Source organism: Tauraco erythrolophus, chromosome 1 (assembly GCF_009769465.1).
Source record: "Tauraco erythrolophus isolate bTauEry1 chromosome 1, bTauEry1.pri, whole genome shotgun sequence".
Taxonomy (NCBI): domain Eukaryota; kingdom Metazoa; phylum Chordata; class Aves; order Musophagiformes; family Musophagidae; genus Tauraco; species Tauraco erythrolophus.
In genome coordinates, this window is record NC_141465.1 from 43023331 (window position 1) to 43037632 (window position 14302).

At 43.0% G+C, this 14302-nt stretch overlaps 1 protein-coding gene across 6 annotated transcripts in view; it reads left to right on the forward strand.

The window, feature by feature from the left end:
- Positions 1–14302, forward strand: part of DMD (dystrophin) — a 1192425-nt gene that overhangs the window by 1105642 nt on the left and 72481 nt on the right. For 4 of the 6 annotated variants that reach the window (XM_086608718.1, XM_086608727.1, XM_086608735.1 and 1 more), the window contains one exon: positions 7416–7477. In XM_086608718.1, the coding sequence (XP_086464844.1) occupies positions 7416–7477 (62 nt within the window). Of the gene's footprint in view, positions 1–922; positions 943–7415; positions 7478–14302 lie in introns of those variants that run through there. The other 2 variants (XM_086608752.1, XM_086608760.1) reach the window with 1 other exon arrangement.

Here is a 14302-nt window from a genome sequence, read left to right on the forward strand (position 1 = left end):
TTACCGAGAAAGCAGAGTCTGTAAGGCTTGAAAAACTACCTGCTTGCGCGAAGGACTCGGTTCTCTACGCAGGACTGCTATAAGGAATAAAGAACGTAGATGTAAAACTTGCACGAGAGGAGACGGGCTGCGCTGATTTGAAACGCTCGCAACACTAAAAGGAGACTGTGAGCTGTTCTTTGTGTGCTGAATATTAAGTAGGAATTTATACAAAGAAACATTGCGACAGTAACTCAGCATGAGCAGAAGTATTTCTTCTGCTCTGACAACTCCGGGGCAGAAGCTTGTCCTCTCCAGCGAAGCCAAGGCGAGCCCTTAGAAACGAAGTTACCCCATTTCACTCACGAGTAAACCACTCGGCGTTTTAAGCGCCGAAATTAACAGCTGCGAAGCGAAAATCCACGTTAAGGCCCGTTTCAAATCCGTCCCGGCTTCGGTGCATATTTTAAGGAAGTTTTCTTCCGAAGCCCGCTGAAAGCCAACTCCTTTGCAACACGCGCCCATCTCCCCGCCGGGCCGGGGGGAACACAAAAAAACATCCCCACCCCCCACCCCGAAAAAAAAAAAGGGGGAAAAAATCCCCGAGGGCTTCCTCAAGCCGCCGCATCCCGCCGCCAGAAGAGATGCGACAGCCCAGGTGAGGGCAGGGAAGGGGGCGAGATGCCCTAACAGCCCCGCCACCGAGCTGATGGGGGTAGAGGGGGGTCGGAAGGATGTTCGGGGCGCTCTCCGCGGGGCTGGCACCGCAGCCGGGCGGGGGCGAGGCGGGGGCGGGGCGTGACTGAAGCTCCGCCCCCTCCGCCCCGCCCCCGCCCCCCCGGCGGGGCGGCTGCAGCGGCGCTGGCGGCGGGGCCGGCAGAGCGCGCCGCCCCTGTCTCCGCGCGCCGCTCCTGCCTCCGCGCGCCGCCGAGCAGCCGCCGCCATGAGGGAGCAGCTCAAGGGGTGAGCGGGGATGCGGGGGGGCGGCAGGTGCCGGCGGGGGCGGGACGGGTGGGCTCGGCGTGAGGGCTCGGCGGCTCTCGGGCTCTATTTCGGCTGAGTGCCCCGTGATCATCCGGCGCTCTGCGAAGGTGTGGAGCAGCGTGGCTGACCGCCGGCTGTATGGAGCGTAGGGGGAAGCGGCCGAACCTTTCATTGATCGCACTGGAAAGGTCAGCTGGCTGCCCGATTTCTTCAGGGAACTTGAAACGGCGCTCCCTTCGGCGCCTTTCCCCGTTCGCGAGGCCGTAGTTTCGCGCTGGATGCGTCTCGCCGGAACACGTAGGACATGGCGGTGGGAGATGACCCACAGGCGCGGGCGTACCTGTGCAGGGGTGGGCTGGAACCCTCAGGTCGGGGCGGGCAGTCGCGGATGTGCCGGAGGTGTGGAGTGCTCCGGGGAGGCGCCGAAAGGACGGGAACCGGCTCTTTTCCTTATTCCTCGGGTTTTGAGGGATGGAGCAGTGCTGTGGAGCGCTGCCGAGGTAGCACCTAGCGTGTGTGTCATAACTTGGTTCAGGCGTGAACTTTATTAGCATTCCTCAAAAGAAACGTGCTTAGAGGTGCGTTACTTTTCCCAGTAGTTTCATGCTTAGGAATAACCTTTCAAGTTAATGGGCAGAAGAAGCTGGGAGGGGATTCCCTCTGGGCTGTTGCATTGCAAGTGCTGTATTTCTTGTTGTTATATGGTACGTTATATTGCCTTTTAACAGCTATTGTAAAACACCTCGCAGGCTGGGACACCAGCAGTGTCCCTGGTCCTCCTCTTAAGCTGAAGTTGGGCTGCGAAGTGGTTTTTGCAGGCGTATGCCTCCAGAGCTGAGGAAACAAGAAACATGGTTTTGTGTAGGATCTTTGACCTTTTAGCACTAAGGAATTGTTTGAGGCCGTCGCTGTTTGAGGCTGGATTTGACAAGACCCTGCAGTGAAATTGCTTTGGCAGAAGTGGAGAGGATAAGCTTTGAAAAGCAAATAGATCTGTGGAGAGGAGCAGCTGGGGGGGGCAGGCGCACCCAGCCCGAACTGCCGAGCAGGAATCTTTGCCCGTGACAGAGTGTGTAAAATAAATGTTTAACATCAAGAGGAGAAAAAGGAGTCACTATTCAGTACTTGGCAGTTGATATTTGCCCTTCTACCATTCATTTCCACTATCGGCAAGAAACTTTAATATGTATCGGTGCCTGCCTTCAGCAGTCTGATAAATCTCGCAAAAGCCGATAAAACACGCTAAAGTCAAATTCCTGCTGAAAAGACACTGATCCTTGGCTTAAACAGAAATAATCTCTGCACAGATCAGTAGTCTCTGGATTTACAGATGAAAACAGTACTCCTTTGTAAAGCACAAAGGAGTGCCACCTTTTTATGTAGCTAATAGTTTCCATAGCAGTAACTTGTTTTATCTGAGGAATTAATGAAGCGCTGTAAAAAGACAACTATTAAGTCTTTCTTGCAATCACTGTCATCTACTGTTGAAAACATTTTTCTTTTAAATGAGTTCATACAAACAATTTCAATTGCATTTAGGTTGAGTTAGTAAAATCCAAACGACTCTATCGTGTTTATTTTGGCTTTTTGACAGCAGTCATAAGGTGTTTGGAATAACATTTTGTTCACCTTAAAGCCAAAAGGTGAGAGGTATTGTAAACTGTGCTGTTTGAAAACAGATCAGTTCACTGCTTTGTAAAATATTACTTTAATTTCAGCTTTTTCGGAAGAGTACATAACTATTTATTTGCTGCTACCTGATAAATTTCTTATTCTATGCACATCTAGTTCATGTCACATTTTTCAATGAAGGGTGAGGGTAGAAGTGCAACAGAACTGTCTCTGGTATCGCCAATGAAGAGAGATGGAAGAGTTTAAAAAGGACTCTGCAGTTGCAACCTAAAATTCCAGACTCTGGAGCTGAGCAGTGAATACACATGAGACTGAATCCTAGATATATATTTAAAAAAAAATATGGGAGAAAGAGTGTAATCAAAAACAGTTAAAATGTTTGCAAATGTTTTGGTATGGCTTGTGCAGGAATGTTTAGGGGGGAATTTGTGCAGGAATTTGGGGGAGGAAGAGCATTGCTTTCCACTCCTCCTGCTGCTGATGTTCCTCAGAAGCAATATAAAAGGAAGGAAGAGAAAATAACTGTATTTTGTCCAAACTGATCAAGTTATAACAAGGGAACTGTAATTCAGCTAGTGTGTCAGTTAGAATATCATCTCTTGATTTCGGGTTTTCAATCCTGTGTGTTATTGGCTCTGCCGACAGCGGTGAGAGACAAATCTCTCCGCTGTTGGCAGGAACAGAGGAGTTCACAGAGGCATAGTGTGACAGAATTCCTCACATAAAAATTATCCTTGCTAATATAATATAATCATCCTTTAATGAAGTGGTCCTGCGGTTCCCAAAGGATGTATTAAGTGAAGACTATGCTCTCATCCCATTGAATTATCAACGTATTTAGCGTGCCAGTCACACCAGTGCCTAGGTGTCACCATTATCCATTGCTGCTCTTCTCCTTTTCAGGTCTGTTTTTAATTTCCTTTCCACCTTTGCAGCTTAAGTCAGATGAAAAAGAGGAAAATACGCCAAGTGAGCCTACTTATATTTTTATTTGTTGCAAAACGTCCATGATTTAAAAGCTAGCAATCAATTTAGTTGACCTAAATGTAGAGCCAAATTGAAAAATGTATCCTCTGAGCCTGTGCAATATTGCAAAACTACTGGCTGTGTGCATCGATGCCTTTTTATGTTGAAGGTTCTTTGAAAAAGCATCTCAAGTACTTATTTCTGCACATATTCTCACCCTGCTTTAGCTGCTGCAAGTCGAGAGGACTTCCACTACACTTTTCATGTCTCTCTGACTTGCAAGCTGTAAAGGGCCTTGTTCACCGGAGTTTGAAACTCTGGCAAACGCGTTGCTGCAGCTCTATTAAGGATGCTACAGCATTCCCAAGTGTGGTTGAGGCTGCCCGAAACTGCTGAGCTGGCATTTCACTTCAGACGGTGTTCACAATAGGGCATACACGCAAATCCTCCCCCACTGGTCCAACCCCAAAGCTCACAATTAAATGGCCTTTGAAAATGGCAAAGAGGCTTATGAAGAATAGCCTCGATGGAATCTAACCTTTCCTGGAGCTGCCCTTGTGTGCAGAATCGTTGATAACTTTCTGAGCTGAAAACGTTCGGTTAAGAGGCAAACGCCTTTTAGCTGGAGTGAAATAGCTGCAGCCTTCTTGTGTTCTGCATGTAAAGTACCAGCAAAATCTGCCCTGGCTTGGAACAGGCGCTCGACTCGTACGGAAATCACAGCGACTAAGCTTCAGTTCCCTTTAAAACACTTGTTTTTTCTTGCGAGAACATGGAGGTGTGCTGATGGCTCACGAGTCCGTCGCTGGGTCTCTGCTGGATTGGGCATGAGGTCTGGCGGTCTCTGCTGGGTTGCCGAGAGTGGCTGTGGAGGCCAGGGGCAGGACACTGCCCCTTGGGTGGGCACCGCGGGGAAGGTGACAGGGGCAAGAGTTGTGGCGCTTAGGGACGTGGGTTAGTGGTGGGCTTGGCGGTGTGAGGTTAATGGTGGGACTCAATGATCCGAAAGGTCTTTTCCAACCTAAGTGATTCTATGACTGTTAAAATTTAGGGTCTCTACTGACTTGGCTTTTGTAGCCTGAAGGAAGGGGTATTTCCTCTAAGTTGCAACTACCTTTGTAAATAAAGCAAAGGGGGAGGAAAGAGGGGAAATGCACCTACCTTGCAAATTCAATCTTAGTCACTTGCAGGTGAAGCAAATAAAATAGTTCCTTACCAAATGTACCCCTCCAAGGGAATTAGTCTTATAACATGGAAGAAAAGCACACGTAGTAGTCATTTGGGGTTACTGGTATTAAAAATATCTGAAAACAGTCAGAGTCCAGTGTTCCTTTGGCAATGGAAATTTTGTTTGCAAGATCTTAGGAAAATGAGTTATGTATTTTCAGGAAGATTAGAAAATGCCATAAGCTTAAACCATGCACACGAAATTCACTGATACATGGTTAGGCCTTACCATAAACAATGAAAATAAAAAATCAATAAATTACTCATCCATGTAGTGCTGACTAGTGATTAACCGTAATAGTTTTCCACATCTAAGATGATCCCTTTTTTTCTTCTAACACAGGCATGAGATTCCACAAGCCTATGTAGATGCACCTTGGCCCGATATCTGATGGCCATTAAATATTTTAATGGGAAATCGTGACATCTCTGGCTACAGGGTTGTTCTGTGATGAGTATGCTGCCTTCCTCTTTTCCTTTAGGGTGCTTTTGTGTAAGCAGAGACTTCAGGTAGCCAAGTTTTTAGGGACTCAATGTCTGAATGAAACCATTTCTGTTTTTCTTCAAAAACGCACTTTATACTTGGGTATGGTAAAAGCCACTGGTGCTACATTCTCTCTGCAGAACCTGCCCGTACCAAGCGTGGTAGGAAATTCAGGAACTCAGGTGGAGGTGGCTCGGATCTGCAGGTTTTCACTTGAAGCTACCCAGTTCCTCCATTTAAAAAAACGAGACCAGGCTGAGATTTCTGAATGTGATTGCAGCCAGCTCCCTTTGCAGGACTCATTTTTTACCAGAGCAAAGAACAAGACTGCTTTTGCTTTTCTAGTGTCCTCCCTCTTTCACTGCCTTCAGCCACCACAGGAATTAGGAAGGGGAGGGGATGCTGAGGTTGAGGAGACAGGGCTTGTTTAAAATCCTGGGCTCAACTGGGGCAGCGCCATGGCAGCGTTTTTCCCTTATGCTTAGTCCTTGTGATCCCTTTCATTCCTTCTTGCAAGTTACAGAGTAAAATCTGGAAATATTATATATAATAAGCTGCTGAATATAAAGAGGTTACTAGGCCAGTAAAGTATTCATGTGGATCGTATAAATGGCCTGTCTTTTAAGACCAAAATTAAATCATACTAAGAAAACATGTCACGATTTTCTTTTTCCCTTGAGTAGGGGTGGCATTGAAGTGATTCATTGCTAATTTTACCCCTTCTTAGCCTGCGAAGGATAGATGTGTACTTAGGAACATCGCTGCCTCAAAAAGAGAACTCAAGGACCGTTTGTTCTCTAGAACAACCTCACCGTAGCGGTCTTCCAGCGCACAGCTGGGTGTACTGGTGCGTTCAGCCTGCTGGCTGCGTTGTGGTTTAGTCTCTTGGAGCTGGAAGGTGCGTGCTCCAGGAGCTGAGGATCAGGTCCTGCTCTCCTGCATGTTTTCTCCCAAATGACGTGTGTGTGTTGGAACTGGGATGTCGGCTTTATAAGTGCAGGAATTGTAAATGCGATTGCTAGCAACTGTGTGCTACATACGCTTTCCTGATTTTTTTTTTTTTAATGAATACTCATGGTTGTCTTGTGATGTAGCCGAATTGTGTGTGTGACCAAGACTTTATTGGCTACGGGATAGATAAGGAGAATTTTCTTTCAAGTTTTCTACATTAACGGAAACATGATCACGTTAGTTATGCTGTCATTAAAAAAAAAAAATCATGAAACGTGTAACCTCAGGAGACAGGAGTTGCTACTACACCTGCTAACACTTTATTTTGTTGGCTTTCTCACGCTGCATGTCTTTTGGCAACACGTTGCAAAGCTGAAGACTGCTAGCCTCAATGCAGAGACTGTCCAATTTACATTCTAGTCATACTGCAGCGTTTCATAACCCCGCTTTAGCTTTTCCCTGCCTTCCCAACAGCTCTGCTGCCACCTGCCACTGCACAGGGACCTCCAGGGCAAGGGAAGGGGCCTGGGAGTCCCAGGGAGCAAGAGGAGCAGCAATAGTCTTCACTAAGAGAGACCATCGATATGGGGGGTGCAACGCGCTGGCCCGAAAAGCGGTGTGAGCTGGTGGTGGGTCAGCAGGCTGCTGCATGGGGGTTTCAGTGCCGATGTGCGGAGCGGAAGGAAGGGTTGCAGCCGCCTCGTTGGGTAGCTCTTGCCTACCACAAGGGAAAGAGTAGAAAGAGCACGTCGGGTAAAGCAGGTCAAAATTACCACAGATCTCAGGATCTGGTCGGAATTTCCACAAATACCCGAAGAACTAAGCCCTTTTAAACATCTCTCCTTGAGTTTGGAGGAACTGGAGAATGATCCATGCAAAATACTGAGTTTTTAAGAACTGGTTGGTGTGCTTCCAAATTCCTCAGAACATTACGGCGTACCTGAATACTTGCTGTCTTTTTAATATTAGTCCTACTTTTAATTTTGTTTCTTGAGCCCGTGCCTAAATAAAGTGCTCCGAGTTAACACCTCATGTTGAAAGAAGACATGCCTGCCACTGCTGAGACCCCCTGCCAGAGCAGCTCGGGCTGCTGGTGGTGGTCTGGCACCATGCTCTGATATGAACCTGGATCGCTCACTGTGCGATGGAGAGAGCAATTTTGCCTTATTAACTTTCATGTTTTGTGTTGTAGCCATGAGACGCAAACGACCTGCTGGGATCATCCCAAGATGACTGAGCTTTACCAGTCTTTAGGTAAGATGCCTCTACCAGTTGTTTGGTGTTTGTGAATTTATAAGGCAAAGATTTCCGGAAGTAGTAAAAACCAAAATTAAGTGAAAGCGAGAGCCAGTACTTTTATCAAGGTTAAAATTTTCTGTGAGGGAAATATGTAAGGCATAATAACACCTTTCAAACAGGCAGTGGAAAAAATAATATTTCAATTAGCATGTTTGGAATGTGTGCTGGGTTTACGAAGTAATTTGGGTGCATTGTTGCAAACTCTTACTGAAAGACTGAGACAGAAATTTGAAAAAAAAAAAAAATATCTTGAATCTTTTCACTGTCTAATCTGCTTTACAAAAGGCAGATGAAAAAATCAAACCAAGCTGCTGTTAATGTTGACTTTTGGATGGTAGGAAGCCAATTGAAGCAATTTGCCAAACTGCGTTACCACTGCTTTATTTTTAAAGCACTTTCAATACTTGGAAGGCACAGCAGCTGTCATGATGTCACTTTGAATACCCAAATTGCATGCTTATTATGACTTCAGATGTGCCTCTCTGGTGGAGGTTTTTTTTTTAATTTTTTAGCAGCTTTGGATTTTATTAACAGAAGCACGTCTATAAGATAAAATAGGTCAATCCATGCTCTAGTGTAGGCTGCTTGGCAGACCATTTAATAGCTAACTCTTTGCTTTTAATGGTTCTGTTAATAAATAATAGAGAGTATAATAAAAATTAAGCTATTTCTCTAAAAGAAATATCAGTGAATATGCTGCGTTCATAAAGGAGGTTATGTCTGTACAGCACACATACATAAACCAGCTTTAAACAAGCCAGCGTGAACACTAGGGCAGTCAAATCTAGCATTCAGTGCAGGCTTATTTACCATGGTGAAAAATAGCTTAAATTATCTCCTGCTAAACTTTAGTTTAGCTGCTGAAAACAGTCTAATTATGTGAGCATAATCTATTTCAAGCTAACTCAGGTATCTCTACAGTGCTCTGCAGTTAAAGGCACACCAGAAATATTTTAGGAAAGTGATATGATAAAATGGAATGAAACAGTGTGAAGATTTTTGCCTTATAGTGTTAGCATTGTGGCAGCCATTTGTTTAAAAATTGACCAGAATACAGCTCTGTATGTCAAAAAGGGGTATAAGATGTATAAGTTCAGGCTAACCAAATGCAAAAGCAGACAAGTATTGACTTGCCATTTAATTATAACATATTGCCTTGTTTGTCTCCTCTATACTTCTGCTCTTAAAGTCAGTAGTTTAAATGATCCAGGACAAACAGTAATTGCACACGCAGATGTCCCTCTAATGCAGGTAGATCTTCAAACAGTTGCCTGTTAATTGAACCACAGTCTGACTCTGCAGCTGCCCTTGATCCAGAGGTTGCATGATATTTCTGCTACTGTGGTTGGTCAGACCTCAAGTCCTGTTGCAACTGCTTTTCTTCTGGTATTTCCCTGTTCGAGCTAGAGTACTCTTGAATATCAAGAAGTGAAGAGGTAACTATATATAAGGGAGAAAAGCAGCCTGATGGGTTCGGGTCAACAGTTAAAAAGATGTGTGACTGCTGAAGTCAGTTTGCGTTTAGTTTAACTGGGTTTTATCACTGTGAGTGTCACCCAAATGTCAAGAGTTTAAGCTATCCTTGTTTCTTATTTATGTATAAAGAAGGAACATGTTGAGGCAGATTTTGTTTCTTTTTCTTACAAAGTCCTGCTGTTTTCCTTTTCAAGAGCAGGGAATATCCAAAAAGGCATTCCTCTTTCTGGCTAGTTTTATTTCTTTTGGGGCTGAGACCAACTGCTCAGTAATATGAAAGCAATGCTGATTTTAGCAAAAGATGCATAATGTGTATTTTCTTTAGTAAACTTAGGTGTTCATATATGTGTACAAAACAGATTAGACAAGGTGATTCTTTGTGCGCTGCCACATGGGGTGAAACTTTGATAGAGGCGCTACTGAGTAACCTACCAATTTATTTTATTTTATTTTTGATTTGGGTGTATTCATCATTGCCTAACTATCATACAAATTGCATAATACAAGCATAACCCGTTTAGTCTTGAACGGTACCCTTGATGTATTTGCGGTGCTTTGCTTTGCCTCAGGTCAAAACGGTAATAATGGGATGTTTGAAGTCTTTTCAGACTGTGTAGTAATATTTCATCTGAGAAGATATTATTAAAGTCGATTTCTTATTGCATACGCATTAGATCGTATTATTTTTCCCCATATTAGGATCCAAATTTTGCTTTTCATTCATATGAAGAAGCTACTAAAGAGCTTAGTATGTATGCATTTTAAAAATCTGGTAGAAAACATGAATTCTGCAATCCAGGTAAATGCAGCAAAGGGAGACCAAGCATATCAATGCTGTCAAGTTTTCATTTCCGTTTTCCAACTCCTACACTAAGCCTGTAGGGAATAGTTGAGTTGTAGCCCTCTCTACATAACCAGTACATCATAATTTGCTAGGGGATCCTTATGTCTAATCTAAATTCGTACAAATTACTGAAAGCTTAATTTTTTTAAGTGAATGAAGAAGATGTGACCTGACACAAGGTAACATTCCTCATCTGCCTGTGTCTGAGGCACAAGAGATGCTTCTGTAAGAAAGAGGAGTAATGTTAGTTTTATTCTTCACCTATCCAATTCACATACTTACAAATTGCTGCATGACATTTTGCTAAAATAGATGAATTCTAAGTTTCAAACTTATGGGCTCAGCTTTCTGTCTTTAGATGTTTGGGTATTTATAAAAATGAAGCTAAACTACTTGAGAGCATTATTTGGTATTCATAAAAGAGTGTAGGAACATGCTGCATACGCTTTTGTACCTGATCAGATTGTCGGTCCAGGAAGTCCTGCGTCCTGTCTTCAATAGAGACTATATCAGAGAAAGCAGAAAGAACCCATAGGAAGAAATTGTAAAATAGCCTGCCCATGAAGAAAGTATTCTCAAGTTCTCTTTGAGCTCATTTGTTGAAACATGGCCATTTATAAAGATACTAGTACTAACAGTAAAATATTTCATTTGAAATTTAATATGTGTATGAGAAATTTCTAACTGGTTGTTTTAACAGAAGCTTTTCCTTTTAAGATGCTGAAGGGCTTGCTCTGGACTGCTGTTCTTTATTATTTAAACAACACAGCAATTTTATCAGTTTTAATGGAGCATCTATTCCTGACTCAAACCAGACAATTTTACTCTTCGTTCCGATTATGGCTACTTAGGGGTGCATAATAAACTGTCAATATTAAATGAGTTAATTGTTGTTTAATGGGCAAGTCAAAGTGGCAACAGATAGTTGCAGCAATGATGTTAGCTGTATTATTCAGTGCATCTAGTAGATGTTGATGTAGTTTGACTAGTTATATAAACTAAGAACTTAAAAAAAAACCCAAATACTGAAATAGGAAAGCTAGTAAAAATCAGTGACATGTGAGTCTCAAAGGTTCAGAAGCTGACAGACATCCCCGGGTTTGTATTTCCACCGTTGTGAACCACTCCCATTTTCATCTAACTTCCCTCTGAAAGTCTTCAAAGTACCAAGAACCGCTCCAGCTGCTTTTCTTTCCAAAAGCAGTTCCCCTGCAGCAGATCTACTCTTTTGCACCGTTCTTTTACAGCCCCCTTACAAATTTTCTCATCCTTCATGGTGGCTCCAGGGCATCACTGAAATGAGAATTTCTGTTATTTCATTGTCTTGGAGAGTTCAAGGACCTTTGGGTGAGGGGAGGGACGGGAAGAGCAGGAATCAAAGTGATCTGGGTTGCTTAATTTTTTCCAGATTATCTTCTGAGAGTGAACATTTAACGGCGGGCAGCTTAGCTCAGAACGATATTATTTTGCCTTTAAGCTGGAAATGACTCTAACCTTTGCAGTGACGGCCCAGGAGGACGTGGCCTGCCGTGCCATACTGTTAGTGTCCTCCTCCTCCAGCCTTCCCATGTAGTGTCAGTACGAGTCTCCTCAAGGTGCATTAGTGTCGCTGTGAGCAGTAATTGCAGTAGCAGGATGCAGAGACGTTGGCGTGTGCATCTGTTTATCTTTCCTAATTCGCCAAGGCAAGAGGGTGAAAAACATGCTTACCCTTGCGGACTGCAGTGCCCTGGTGACAGCTTTCCATTTAATTTGGAGGGATGAGGGGGCCAGTTCTCTCTGGAGTACATGGAAGAAGTGTCAGAGCTGCTTAACACAAGGTGGGAGAATGCTCGAAGTTGCTTCGGAGCCTCCGCCGGGCTTTTGGTAGCAGCTGCCGTGCTGGCTGCTCTTGTGCAGTAGCGTGAGCTTCCAACTCTGAATGACCAAGGAGGATAAACTTTATCATTTTTGGTTTGTGTATTTTGATTTATCCTTCTGAAATGCTGCCTGCAGAGGCTAAACTGCCACTCTCTGCCAGAATAGTTTTTATTCCAAACTACAAAACCATGTATTGAGTGAGGTTTTATTCATATTCAACTAATTGATTTCCATGTTTGTACTAGTAAGACACGTGCCTCTTGCACGTGTCAGTCGTTTGATTTCTACTGATACCTGGTGAGGGATACATATGGTCTTTCTTTAAAGGTTGCATATTCGCTGATGTCCTTTTCAAGCTAACTACAATCTGAATAATAAAACTCATTTAAAAAAAAAAAGGACTGGTTGGGTTCTGTCAGCCTTGGATAGTAGTCAGACCTAGAGTAGGTCATCTTTCTAACAGTGTGTGATTGCATCTTGTGGAGGCATACACCTAACAGACAATAAATGTCACTATGGCAGCAAAGTAGAAGTTAGGTGGTAGATGTTAACCTTGCCTCCATTGAAAATGGAACCGTGGGCTTATTAGCAGTGAATGAGGTATTACAGACAGAGCAAAGTAATGTTCTGCTATGGAACAGGTGACCAGTATGGGAATGTTTTGCTCAAGTCTTGCACTCTTGCTTTGCAAATGGACACCTTTCATTAATATTTTTGAAGTTGTTTGATGTTTGTTTATTTTAGGATTTTCCATTATGACTACTTCTCATCTAGCATATATGAAAGGTTTCTGACCTTTCAGACTGCAAACTCTACTCACGTCCCAACACCATAATGGGGTGTAACCCAGGTGTACATCATATCCTTTCTTACACTTTTGGCTTTGCAGGCTGAAGAAAAGCCATTACATGCTAAAATTAAATTCCCAAAGGTCATGTCAACTAGGCTGGTTATTGGGATGCTGGCACATGCTGTGGTGTTCATCTACTTGGTCTAGATGCAATCAGTAGCATTTTGGTTCCCTGGTACCCACCTGTTACTAATTTGCAGAGACACTGTCAGCTCTTTTACTCAGTGGGACAGGTCTAGTCATCGTGCCGTGTTGTTTCATGGAGAGTGGTTAAGCTGTATGTCTCTACATAAAATAACACTATTTACTGTTAGTTATTCTCAAAGCAATGTAGATGATGGCATTAATTATTATAATAAAAGAGTTAATGGCTGAGACTCAACTGATATTAAGCAGCGTTACTTGATTAATTTCTTTCCTTTGTGCATTTGTCTCATTTGCATTTTAAAATTACAATTCCTAAGGAGGCAATATATGTCACTGTGGGGCATCATTACAAGATTTATATACGGGTTTTAGGCAGCAGGAAGAAACCCAGTATTCTTACCAGCTGGTCAGGGAATCGCAGCTGTATTGAATTGATGTGCGATGGAGCTTCTTGAAAAGTCAGGGTGCTGTTAATGTTTGATGAAATGTGAAAGCTTAGTGGCTGGTAGTGGAATTATGGTGTATTCAGGACTGTAAACAGTTTTTAACCTCAGTTAGGTAGGCATTGTCAGAGACGAGTGACATGTGATTCCCAAAATGGTTTATCCACTGCAGTTTATGCACTGTATTTATGAACGGCTGTATGAGCATGCCACAAGCTATTTTTGAGTATGACTTTGAGGTTTTGAGGTATATCCCTGTAGATTCATATTTTTTTTCCTTGCAAATAAGTGGGAGTAAAACAAACCTCAAAAAAACCCAAACAAAACCCCACACTTTCTAAACCTGATCAAATGAAGATGAGGATTTGACCTGATGAGGCCTAATTTCTTTCAAAGAAGTCAGTTCGCAACTTGCTAAATTTTACTCTTGGCATAGTTATCACCTGAAGCATGTAAGCTGCTCCTTTCAGTTTGATGGTGTCCAGTGAGAAAACTGCTGCCTATAAAATCAAGTGAAATGCCTATGTCCTCATTAATTAAAAAGCAAATTAATAATATTCACACTAATATAAACAAATAACCCTCTTTAAAGTAAAAAACAAGGTGGTTTCCAGGTAGAAAGGACTTCTTGAGGTGCCTTCAGATTACATGGTGTGTGAGAGAGACAAATTACCTGAACAACCTTTGACAGGAGGTAGTCTGGCCTGTCTCAGAGCTTTTAAACACTCAGTGAGATTAGTCGGTTGTAGAGGACAGTACGTTATCAAATGAAACATCCCAGTCATTCAGCACTCATAGCAGCTGGAGCAACTATGGGGTGGGGTTAGTGAGTTTAAGAACCACCATGGAAAGCAGTTCAGTTATAACACCATGCTTAAAACCTGTTGTCTGGGTTATAGATGTGACTACTTAACAATAAAAACAAATGTCCCTCTATGCTGGACAGTAAACCTCTTGGTAAATATTTCCTTTTTAAAAACTTATTGTTCTTCTTTAATTTTTTATTACTTTTAGTTGTTTACCAACTGATTTCATGCAGTGAGACACAAGAATATGAGGATCTGTTTTTCCTCTTAAAATGATATTCATATCTCAATGTAGAATCATAGAATCATAGAATGGTTAGGGCTGGAAGGGACCTTCAAAGGTCATCTAGTCCA